The 13,720-nt window shown below is 25.2% G+C and overlaps 1 protein-coding gene across 1 annotated transcript; it reads right to left on the reverse strand.

Moving 5' to 3' along the window:
• Positions 1-3,846: 3,846 nt before the first annotated feature.
• Positions 3,847-12,850, reverse strand: LOC145973328 (aminopeptidase N-like). Its single transcript, XM_083102607.1, has 12 exons — positions 12,754-12,850; positions 10,678-11,161; positions 10,074-10,550; positions 9,759-9,942; positions 9,294-9,444; positions 8,784-8,865; positions 7,045-7,406; positions 6,598-6,875; positions 5,477-5,655; positions 4,962-5,315; positions 4,807-4,876; positions 3,847-4,045 (listed from the first exon to the last, which is right to left on the reverse strand). The coding sequence occupies exons 2-12, from the start codon at positions 11,139-11,141 to the stop codon at positions 3,905-3,907; spliced, it is 2,742 nt and encodes a 913-aa protein (XP_082958733.1). The 5' UTR covers positions 11,142-11,161; positions 12,754-12,850; the 3' UTR covers positions 3,847-3,904.
• Between the last annotated feature and the right edge of the window lie 870 nt (positions 12,851-13,720).

Genomic DNA, 13,720 nt, shown 5'->3' on the forward strand with positions numbered 1-13,720 from the left:
TTATTTGTTTATTTCAAGTTCAGTTTCATCTTTATGATTTCTTCTAGTGCAATTACATATTTCTGTGTTCTTCATATTCTAGTATTCTATATATATAACAAATTTTAAAAACTTTAATCTCTTCCTTACATATACATGTTAAATTTATAGAAGCATAAAAATATATGAGAAATGGAAAGATATTCTCAATATAGCCGGATATTATAAATGGATTGTATGTTTACTAACATGTTATCTTCAAAATTTATATGTCTCTCCTAATATTAAGTAAGAGATGTATTAAAGATGAACGAACAATAAACATGTATCAAAATAAAGTTTATTTGAAACTCAATTGATATAACAATTCGGATCAAATATGAAAAAGAGACGATATTAGTATATGTCATGTCACATTCATTTTTTCGAACAAAATATTAATCTACTGCTCGTTCGTCATTCGCGTTCATTACATATTTAATTTAAAATGTTCTATTTAAGTAACATTAGGAGAGAACATTGGCTTTAGACATTCATTATAATAAAATATTTTAAAAACGAAATACAGATAATATTAAATATTTTTAATATAATTTTATAACTATGGTGTGTGTAAAATTAAACGCATATAATAATATTATAACGTCTTATAAATACTTCAATAAATACATAAATACGTCAATAAATACTTGACTTAGATTTCATATTTTCTATATCAAAATATGATTAAATGATGTTATTACAATATATTAATATTTTAATATCTTCTTTTAATATCTTCTTATTAGCTACACGATTTACAAAAGATATAAATAATAAAAGCAATATAGGAATATGGCTTTTGAAAATTGAAAAAGAATGTCTTTTTTAAGAAATAAAATAGTTATTCAACGTATTTTTGTATATATACATTCAAAGAAAAGGAGATTTATAAATATTTTATTGTAAATTTATTTAAAGTCTTACTCTACTTGTTGAACCAGACGTTTAAGTTAAGTTTAATTCCAAATAAACATTCAACAGCAATCTTATCGCTTCAAAAGACTGTTATAAACTGACGGCACTGTCGGCACCTGATAGTAAATATACAAGATACATTGTGTGTGTGTGTGTGTGCGCGCGCGTCTTATAAATATATAAATATTTTACATACCTTGATTGTATGTGTATATAACATAGGAATATTTTACTTATCGATAAAAATTAATATGTATATATTTGTTTTTATATGCTGTCTTTTTGTATACATTCTTTGTAATCCGTTTTCTTATTTAAAGTTTTTATTTATAACGATCATTTTTCTGGAACGTTTGCAAGATAAAATTAATTGAGAAATCGCGCGTACACTCGATATATAAGATAAAAATATTCTGTATTTTATATATTATATCTTTATCTTTTTTAGAGAATTCCAGAATTTAATTTAACAAAGTTTAAGAATGTAAAATAAATAAAAAAGCATTGTTTATATCGTATCGTAAGAGATGTCATTAAAATATCCAAATCATTAAAATATTTTACACTTATATTTCCTATTTGGCATTAACTTGTACGCAAATTAATATATTCGATCATTTAATCGCTATAGAGGCTGAAAATCCATTTTTTCACATAGAATTGATTCTAAATTATTAATTATAGAAATTAAGGATAGCTTTCATCATGCATCGTCATGCATAGTAGCCACAAGATAGATTTATAAAATTTCGATTACAAATCAATTAGTCGTTATAATATGTATAAAGCAATATACAGTTAATCACGACATTGACGGAATGATTTAAATGTCAGTAACATTTTCAATAAATTTTAATTGCACATTTTCTGCTTTTAACTCAGAACAACTAAGTAATAATAAAATGATTGCAAATAATAGTATAAATATTTCCTTGCTTAAAAAGTATGTTTATTTAATTTTTCGAATTTCTTAATGTTTATTTTTTACAGTGAAACGATTAAGCAATAAATAGAGAATTTTTTTTTATATTAATGCATAGAAAACAATATTGACAGTAAATAAGTCTTCATATCTTCCTTACTAATACGCAAGAATTGTAGAATGATTTAATATAAGATGTTGGAATGCTGAAAATGCTCGATAACATTTGATAGAGAATTTCACTTTATGACGCAATAAAATTTAGTTACGAAGTTTTTAATAAATATAATATTTGTTTTAACTTGTAGGTGTTTACTGCTGTTATTTTTCTATTCAGTTATGGCTTTGAAATATGTAGTATGAATTTTCAAAATAGCTTTATGAACGTCGATAAATTTATACCAATATTATGAGATCACTTATCGACTATGTGAGAAGAGAATAACAAAAATTATATTAATATTGCGAATGAATTTATACATATTATCTTCTACTAACAGAGCGAAGAATGTATAATGAAAAAGCTGACAATTATAAAATATCGTAAAACGAAACACACGATATCATCGAATAAAATTTTCGAGCATTTTAATTTATCGGACTCTATATGTATACATCTAAGAACATTTAGAAATAAAATTATGGGAAATATGTTGAGTTTATATATTAACCTTCTTTGCATGTTCGAAAAATGGGCGACAATCGGAATGTTAATGTTATGGTTGAAATATTTGTCCCATACATTGACATATTCATCAATTCAAAAAACGACATTTCTCTCGCTATGATACTCCGAGGCGTGATGTCTATAATATTATTTCTTTAATTCCGGAATGTTCAATTGCGAAATATAAAACCACCTGATTATATATTTTTTTATTATGGCGGATACAAATGATAAACGGATTACAAAAACAAGATAATGAACATTCTTATTTAATATATAATAAAAATTAATTGCTTGTAATGATTATGAAAAATTAATTGTATTCTATGTTATTTCTTGAGCTATTTTAATTTCATGAGCAATAAACGGGTCAGCAAAATGGCTGTTTATTTTGATGTTGTACTTCTTAGCAGTGTTCCTTCAGCAAAGAAGAAAAATTAAAGAAATCTTAATTTACATTTCTCCATTCTTTGTTGATAACTTCTTTATTTCAAAGATGTGAGGAATATTTGTCGTCTTTCAATTTGGTCCATTTTAATTGAAGATTAAAATTTATAGGTTTATAGAGCAAGAAACATTTTCTTTCTCAACAGATCATTAATATTTATAATGAATTAACCACACACAACTTTGAATTCGAATAAGTGTTACTGCTTTGGTCGATTATTGAAAAATACACGATAGATGCAGTAATAATAACACATTTAATTGAGTTTCCTATATAGGGCTAAATACTTTTGTATTATGTACATAGATTAAGAAGAACATCATTTACAAAGATTATAAAGTGTAATTATTTATCTACTTCATATTCTTGGACTAAATTAAAAATTATAATGGTAAATATTATATAATAACGAGTAACAAAAATATTAAGTTTTATATTTCATCTATATATTTTAAGTTTAATACACATATTTGTTAAATTTAGTTAATACTGAATTTTAATATTAAATAAAATATTTTAATATAATTAATTAATGTTATAAATATATACATATGTACATGTATATATATATATATATATATATATATATATATATATATATACATATGTACATGTATATATATATATATATATATATATATATATATATATTTATAAATATATATATTTATATGTATATACATTATATATACATATATGTATTTATAATAAATATTATATAAATATAATTAACTATATACAAATATTAAATTACAAAAAAGCTAATATATGTAAAAATTACTTAAAATATAATTAAAAACAATTAAAGAATTATTAACAATTATATGAAAATAATGATTAATTACATCAATTCATATATCTTATCCAAAACGATTATGCTACATTTTTCTTGGTTTCTAAACAGTTCGACACACTATAAATCTTTATATTTTTAGTTGGTAAAAAAAGATTGAAGAAATTCTGCCTGTCTTTTGATCTCCGACCGACGTATTTCTATCTTGTGGTCAATAACATAAAGAGTTGCAAAGAGATACCGGAAATCTTTAATCTCATTTCTGATAAATTTTTTTATCTGAAAAAAATGTTAACAAGTCATCAATAAATGATTTTGTAATTGTCACAGTATTATACAGGCAGAGCTTCATTGACAGAATCATGGAACAAGGTATATAGAAGATTGTGTATAAAATATATAACATACAAATTGTGTGTTTTATTCGCTGTTACAAACTTCTATAGTAGGTATGGGAGCTAATATTGAATACTTTTTGATAATAAACTTATGTTCGCAAATTTATAGTTTCATTGTGATAACAAATAAAAAGTAATACTTTCAGTCTAGCACCTTGATGAAGACAACCCATCGAACGCTACTGGTAGGTGTGTAGCAGGATCCTGTATGAGCTATGGGCTAGTCGACTTATGGGGCCTATTTTCCTATACAGTGATTGAATGGCAGAGGAAATGAAATAGAAATGTTTTGTTATATTTTTATTTTAAAATTATTGTTTTGTTTTATTTCAAAAAATATTTCAACAATTGCTCAAAAATGAGTAAATTTGTCGTATGCACAACATCGGACTATGTTTCTGTTGATTCTATCAAAAATCTAATCATCTCTAGCAAGCTCCGAACAATATGAATATCATTTTTGGATCGTCGCGTTAAAATTATGAATTTGCGAACATAAGTTTACTATCACAAAATTCAATTTTAGCACCTCTATCCAGCAAAAATATGTGTAACATCGAACTTGAAACAACATATTGTAAAAAATATATTTTATAATAAAAATTTAACGATAAATATCAAACTGTGATTCATTAAAATTACCTCTCCCAATTGTTCCTCAGAATACACATTGTTAATTATAACAGTTAATACCGCCATCTCATTGACTTTCCTATCAGAACAAAATAGTACATTTATAATTAATATGTACAATAAATTTTCGTATCTATGTATTTTGAATTATGAAATATCATTACCAATAATATGTTAATTTTCTGAAATTATTTAATATGATTTTAAGCATATATTTAATATTTTTGACTAGAGTGGAAAGAAAAATATTAGCAATTAAGGTTTCAGCCCGCTCTCTCGATTTGGATTCATCATAAGATAGATTGGTCATAAAAATATGCCTAAATGTTTCAAAACTAGCTGGTAATATTTCCTCTAAATAATTGACTATGATTTGAAAACTTTCGCTGTAAGCTAAACATTCTAAAATTGTGTAATCAATCTCTTCCACGGAAATATGAAAAGTTCTATTCCATGTACTAAAACTTGATAGTTTCAAACCATTACAATATGTCCATCTCTTCCATCCAGGCAAAAGTCTACAGAAGAAAATCCAAAAAGAAGTAAAAATTCTAGCGAAATTGTGCTAATTATTCTAGTGTTACATAAATAATTTTTGACGTAAAGTCATAATTAATTTCTCAAACATGCACATATAAAAAATATCACTATAAAAATCAAGTATTATAAGAAGAATTACTTGTTTTTTTTTAGATTTATCAGATGCCATTGCAATTGTCGATATGCCGTCATTTTGCATATGTTATCATTCATAAGACACTTCCACTTTGCGAGTTCTTGCTTTAAACATTCAGTATGATCATCATTGCTATCTTCGCTGAACAGATTCCATCTTAATTCAAGCGACTTTCGCACTTCCTAAAAAAAACATCTTTTTATTTAATTTTTTTCATATTATTTAGAAGAACGAATATAATATATATGCAAATATATATGTATATATGTATTTTTATATATGTATATATGTATATGTAATATGTATATATGTAAATATGTACTTTTAGATAATTTTATTTTAATAAGTATATGAAACTTTATGGCATGAACCATTACAATTTCCAAATTTACCGATCATTTATTCGAATAATTGTTTACATATTTTATATCATTTAAATACATGCATTATTAACATGTATATATTGCTCTGTATACATAGATGTGCCGATTGATGAATTTGCTATATGATCCTCTTTTTTCAATGTTACATATCACACACAAATATGTTTTAAATGTTGCATATTACACAAAAATATCGGTTTTATAAATTTCAAATTTGTAAATTTTCATTTTTCATAGAATAGATATTTAGAAAACATGTGTTAGATAAACATGTATAGATAAACATGTATTGTATAGAATGTGATAAAATTGAAAATATAAATAAATTTCTATAAAATATTTTATAAAGTTTTTAATATTGCAAATATTTTATAATGGAAGAAAATTAATATAAAAAAAATAATTGTAATTGCATTCTATAATTTTCTAAAATTAAATATAAATTATATCATTCATATTATAAATTCCACAATATTAATATTACAGTAAATTAGCAATTCGAAAAGTTCAAAATTTAAAATGTAATTATTAAATTTAAAAACATAAGCGTCTTCTGAAATTAAATTTTTGTCTTTTTTTAGCAAAGAAGGAACTATATAATTAAGTTCAATTTTTTCAATTCTCTACATGAATCTAATGTTTAAAGAATTATTTCACTGTCGGTATATCGATATATGAAATCACGATTATGATATGTATTATGCATTGGCGTAATAGAAAATTTCTTGATTTTGTGTTTACCTTAAATTCAGGATGAAATTCTAAGAATGCGACAATATTCGATATAAATTCAAAAGCTTTGATCATAGGATACCATGCTATATAATCTTCCTCTTTTCGCAAATAAATAGCAAGTTCCCAAAATACGGAGAATTCAAGTTTCTTCTCGATCGCAAAATGGAATGCGTCATCGATAATTTGCGCTCGATTGAGAACATGTATATTTCTGTATTCTTCAGAATTTAAGCATCGCGCAATTTTTCGCCAATTCTCAGTATCATAATTGACACAATAGTATCCTATTATAAAACAAATTGCTTTTGTACATTATTGGGTACTTTGAAATTACATATATTAATTCAACATATTTCGAAATGTTAAGAATATTTTGATATTACATCAGAATATTGAAATTATACATACAATATGATACTTAATAAAAATATAAATTTATCATTCACTTTTTACCAGCTTGTTGTAAGTTTAAAATGATCCATTGATCTTTCTCAAGGAAGAGTTCAATTTTTGAATTCGATGGTGTTAACCAAATATTTGTCCAAGTTATGGTAAAATTGGACTTTGATTTCGTAGTATACGTAATAGGTATATAATATTGTTTCTCATCCAACTTGTTGTGAAATTGTGCTGATATAGTTACAATATTATTAGAATAATTTCGCATCACCTCCAACACGGGGAAACATCTCTGCATGGCCCACGAATGAACTATGTTTTTCACATTAAACTGATATTCGGAATCCCATTCATCTATGATACTTTGCATAGCATTCCATAAATTATCGCCAGTTTTTCCTATAGACTCAGCGTAACTATAAGATTTAACATGATGGTTAATGTTAATAATGTTAAACACTATGTATAATCAGCATTATAAAAAAGAAAATAAAAATTTACATAATTTATCTTCGTATTTGTATGTATAAAAATTGAACTATAACTAACATAGAAATATTTAAACTTCACAATATAATTTTAATATACATAAATAATTATTTATTAATGTTACTTTTATACTATCCGCATCTTGATAAAACTTGTTTTTCCAAAGATTACTCAGTTTGAATTCTTTATAATTCGGAAATTATTAATCTCTCTCTATCACATATTCATGAAAAACTCGAACTGAAATTTACTCGAGAAAAATTCATAAATATATAATAACAACATAAATGTGACTCTTAAAATATCTATATTTTTTAAATAATAAAAGGCTGCATATTGTCAAACTTATTATATCTACAGGGTGACCCATTTTAACTTAGGCAGCCAAATAACTCGAAAAATAAGCAAGATAGAGAAAAATGTTTTAGACAAAAGTTGTATGGTTTCGAGGGGGCCATAAGATGGTATCATTGGTTTGACCTTGAAGAGTCATTTGAAGGTCACGTGAAGGTCACTTCAATTTTTTTAAATGGAATACCCTATATATTTTTGTACATTCTTGTAGCTTATTTTGAGAGCTTTCCAAAACACTATAATTAAGTACCTTTCCGTTAAGTACTTTTTGAGTTATGATGCTTGAAATAATTTCTTAATTTTACATAAACCGTAAAATATCTTGTAAAATATTCATTTTTCGATTATCTTACCTTAATACTTTTATGTACAAAATAATGAGAGGAATCAATTGGTGTAAAGAAAACACATAGTTGTTTTTAAGAAAAAATATGGAATTGTTAATTGCAAATTACATATTTTTTCTTCGAAACAACTATGTGTTTTCTTTACACCAATTGATTCCTCTCATTATTTTGTACATAAAACTATTAAGGTAAGGTAATCGAAAAATGAATATTTTACAAGATATTTTACGGTTTATGTAAAATTAAGAAATTATTTCAAGCCTCATAACTCAAAAAGTACTTAACGAAAATGTACTTAATTATAGTGTTTTGGAAAGCTCTCGAGATGAGCTACAAGAATGTACAAAAATATATAGGATGTTCCATTTAAAAAAATTGAAGTGACCTTCACGTGACCTTCAAATGACTCTTCAAGGTCAAACCAATGATACCATCTTATGGCCCCCTCGAAACCATACAACTTTTGTCTAAAACATTTTTCTCTATCTTGCTTATTTTTCGAGTTATTTGGCTGCCTAAGTTAAAATGGGTCACCCTGTATATTTAGATTTTCTTTTCCTATACAGTATACATACATATATTACATTACAATATAATACTCACTGATTCTTTAAATATATGTTGAGAGCATTTGAAAATTTGTCATGCGACAATATTTGTTCTAACATGCGCCATAAAATGGAACCTATGATTATTGAAATTTAAAAAAAATGATTTAATAAATTATAATTTAAAATACTTTTCGTAATAAGTTTTTAAATAGCATTTAATTAAAACTAAATTTGTAACAAAGTTTGCAACTAATTGTAACAATTATATAGTAAATAATTAAGTATATGTAAAAAAATTAATTTCAGTATAGTAGATAGATATTTACAGTTATAATTTAAAAATTATATGATATTATGTAATTTAATAAAAACTATACAAAAAAGAGAAGTTAGCTTTTAGTTTTACATATTCTTTTGATACTGTCATTGCACGAAATATAAAATATGATAATAATAATACAGTTAAATTACAAATACATTTGTTTATAATTTACATATTTAACTTTTCATGAAATTAACTTTTAGATGTTTAAAATTTATTCATTCAATGTTATTTACATACCTTCGAAATGAGAAAGAGAAGGAAATAAATAATTTTCCAGGTAACTATCATATTCTACAGCACAATTAATAACGAAATAAGGGTTTAAGTCGAATAATTCGTGTTGATTTTGAACTACAAATAAATCCATCATCCGGGAATTTGGCAAAGCCTAAATGCAATTTAATATAATCAATTTATAATTAATGAAAAACTTAAAGTATATATACAAATTGGCTTTATTAAGTGCTTCTATTAAAAATAATGTTTGTTCTTTCCTCAATAATCTAAATGTAAACACATATATTGTTTATTTTTTATTAAATTTCTTTGTGTGGAGTTATGAAAACTTAAAGAATTTTAAGAATTATATTTTTTTATGTTTAAGAAATAAAATGGGTGATTTATACAAATATTTAAATGTTTTCTATATTGTAAATTATTAATCGTTTTAACAGTGTATTCATGCATTAGAAATAAAATAACCTTATCGATAATATCTGTTTGGAAAAATATAGCAAAACCTTCGTTTAACCATAGTTGAAACCAATTAGATGGACACAACAGATTGCCAATATATTTCTGTATCATCCTACGTGCTACTGAAGATGCAATTATTATTTTGCGTGCGGCAGTATCCAATTCTTCATTATACGTAATATCTGTTTCTCTAAAAATCATTATACTAATATATGTATACTGTATAAATGTATGAAAAATTTCGGATAATAATATAATTTTTAATTAAATACCTTAACTTATTACAGAATATATATATCTATTTTTAATTATATATATTACCTGTAAAAGACGAATCCCAAAATCTGTTTGACTTCGTCTTGTAAATTCGAGATTGCGACATGATCCACTTTACTTTCAGGTGAAACAAGGGTCTCCTCAACGACATTCTCTGAATGATGCCAATATAAATAATTTTTCAAGTACATAGTAACATTTTCAATAACATATAGCGCAAATTTTACATGTGGTATCAGTTGCGGTCTGCACCACATGCTAACAGTCTCATTCAAGTTGATCCGATGAAAATCAAACACCATAAATGCTACATTATTTATGGGGATTGAAACAGTCTTGTTAAAATATGTCCACACATTATCACCATCTGCCGGTCTAGATTCTCGTATCGGCATATTCGACAAAGCTCTGTACTTTCGATAATGCTTTATGGAAATATCAAAAATAATTCTTAATCCGGGCTTATTCCAAAACGGAAATATTTGCTGTTCTTTTGATTGGATACCTGTTGTGATTAACCACCTGCCACATTTTAACGATATGCTTTAAATAATGGTTAACTTTAGACAATTATAAGCGCGGAATGCGTAAAGATAGAATTTGTTATTTCAATATCATTTCATATGATTTCATATATTTTTTTACTTACTCTTTATCTCCGTTTATGTAAATTCCGAAAGAGTCTTTTACGATATTAATTGGAATTTCAACCCTTATGTATAGATTGTATATTCCAGGCAACAAGACATTTTCGCAATTGAACACGAATATATTGTTTTCATAATAATTTGTTGATATGTTTTTACAAGCATTCATTTCAATGTCATTTTGCGTTAATTTCAACGTCCTTACATTATTTATTGGGTCCAGCATATGAAAACTTATATTTTGTGTTGCATGAATAATATAAATAGTAATTGTGCAGTCGCAAATGAAATAATCGTTGACTAATCTTAACTCCATGTTATAGTGTAATGGCATTATATAAGTTGATAATTTATCGATTAATGCATTGCGTCGTGCGCTTTCTGATGTTTCATCAATAGAAATTATTGTTGCCACTGTAGCAATGTATATTAGACTACTACTTAATAAGAGTTTTATGAATGTCATGTTAAATTTCACTCGGATATCTATAAAAACGTCTCCTTATTAGAAACAAGGTACACAGAGTGCAATTCAATTGACTTTTGTGTGAAAAAGCTTCAAGAGAATTTATATGAATTTTTAAGAAAATAAGATTTATATAAGGAAAGATACAACACAATTCAATTTATTTATAAGTAAAAGAAATCATTAATAAAAAGTAATTATAACTTAATGAAATGATATATTAGATAATTTTTTTGAAAATGAATATTGGAAAACATAAAGAACATATTTAGATAATTCCGAAAAGAACAAACAAAGTAAACAGTAATTTTTATTTGTTTATTTCAAGTTCAGTTTCATCTTTACGATTTCCTCTAGTGCAATTACATATTTCTGTGTTTTTCATATTCTAGTATTCTATATATATAACAAGTTTTAACAACTTTAATCTCTTCCTTACATATACATGTTAAATTTTTAGAAGCATTAAAATATATGAGAAATGGAGAGATATTTTCAATATAGCGGATATTATAAATGGATTGTATGTTTACTAACATGTTATCTTCAAAGTTTATATGTCTCTCCTAATATTAAGTGAGAGATGTATTAAAAACGAACGAACAATAAACATGTACCAAAATAAAGTTTATTTGAAACTTAATTGATATAACAATTCGGATCAAATATGAAGAAAAGACGATATTAGTATATGTCATGTCACATTCATTTTTTCGGACAAAATATTCATCTACTGCTCGTTCTTCATTCACGTTCATTACATATTTAATTTAAAATGTTCTATTTAAGTAACATTAGAAGAGAACATTGGCTTTAGACATTCATTATAAAAAAGATATTTTAAAAAACGAAATACAGATAATATTAAATATTTTTAATATAATTTTATAGCTATGGTGTAAAATTAAACGCATATAATAATATTATAACGTCAATAAATACTTGACTTAGATTTCATATTTTCTATATCAAAATATGATTAAATGATGTTATTACAATATATTAATATTTTAATATCTTCTTTTAATATCTTCTTATTAACTACATGATTTACAAAAGATAAAAATAATTGTAATATAGAAATATGTGTTTTGAATATTGAAAAGGAATGTCTTTTTTAAGAAATAAAATAGCTCATTATTCAACGCATTTTTGTATATATATACAGGGTGTCCCTGAGCATGTGCTCACGCACTTGTGAGGAGGTAGAGCGCAGTAAATTAAATAAAGAAATGGTGATATTTTCAACTTTTGATTCCGACCGGAAATACGCCATCCGGATCGGAAGTTGAATTTTTTTAGGGGAATATGGTACTTTTTATTACAGATTCGAATTGTACGTGAAAAAATAAGAAACTTTTGTATCAAACGTTTTTTCTGAAAGTGCCTCTGTCAATCTTAAAATTGACCTTCAAAGTAACTATGATGAACTTTCAATAATTAATATTTCTATTATTATTACAAAAATTGTTACATGGAATAGGATTTCTTTATTTAATTTACTGCGCTCTACCTCCTCACAAGTGCGTGAGCACATGCTCAGGGACACCCTGTATATTCAAAGAAAAGGAGATTTATAAGTATTTTATTGTAAATTTATCTAAAGTCTTACCCTACTTGTTGAACAGGACGTTTAAGTTAAGTTTAATTCCAAATAAACATTCGACAGCAATCCTATCGCTTCAAAAGGTTGTTATAAACTGACGGCACTGTCGGCATACCTGATAGTAAATACAAGATACATTGTGTGTGTGTGTGTGTGCGTGTGTGTGTGTGTGTGCGCGCGCGCGTCATGTAAATATTTCACACACATCTTGATTATATAGTGTATATAACATAGGAATTTTACATATTGATAAAAATTAATATGTATATATTTGTTTTTATATGCTGTCTTTTTGTATACATTCCTTGTATTCCGTTTTCATATTTAAAGTTTTTATTTGTAACGATCATTTTTCTGGAACGTTCGCAAGATAAAATTAATTGAGAAATCGCGCGTACATTCGATATATAAGATAAACATATTCTGCATTTTACATTATATCTTTATCTCTTTCAGAAAATTCCAGAATTTAATACAAAGTCTAGGAACGTACAATAAATAAAAGAAGAGTTGTCCATATCGTAAGAGTTGTCATTAAAATATTCGAATCATTAAAAAATTTTACACTATATTTCCTATTTGGCATTAATTTGTACGCAAATTAATATATTCGATCATTTAATCGCTATAGAGGCTAAAAATCCATTTTTTCACATAGAATTGATTCTAAATTATTAATTATAGAAATTAGGGGTAGCTTTCATCATGCATTGTCATGCATAGTAGCCACAAGATAGATTTATAAAATTTCGATTACAAATCAATTAGTCGTTATAATATGAAGCAATATACAGTTAATTGTGACATTGACGGAATGATTTAAATGTCTATAAAACTTTCAATAAATTTAAATTGCACATTTTCTGCTTTTAACTCAGAACAACTAAGTAATAAATGATTGCAAATAATATATTTATTCCCTTGCTTAAAAAATGTTTATTTAATTTTTCGAATTTCTTAATGGTTTATTTTT

This window comes from Camponotus vicinus, unplaced genomic scaffold, assembly GCF_025532165.1.
Source record: "Camponotus vicinus isolate PSW18456_S1 unplaced genomic scaffold, iyCamVici1.0 SCAF_6, whole genome shotgun sequence".
NCBI classification, from domain to species: Eukaryota; Metazoa; Arthropoda; class Insecta; order Hymenoptera; family Formicidae; genus Camponotus; species Camponotus vicinus.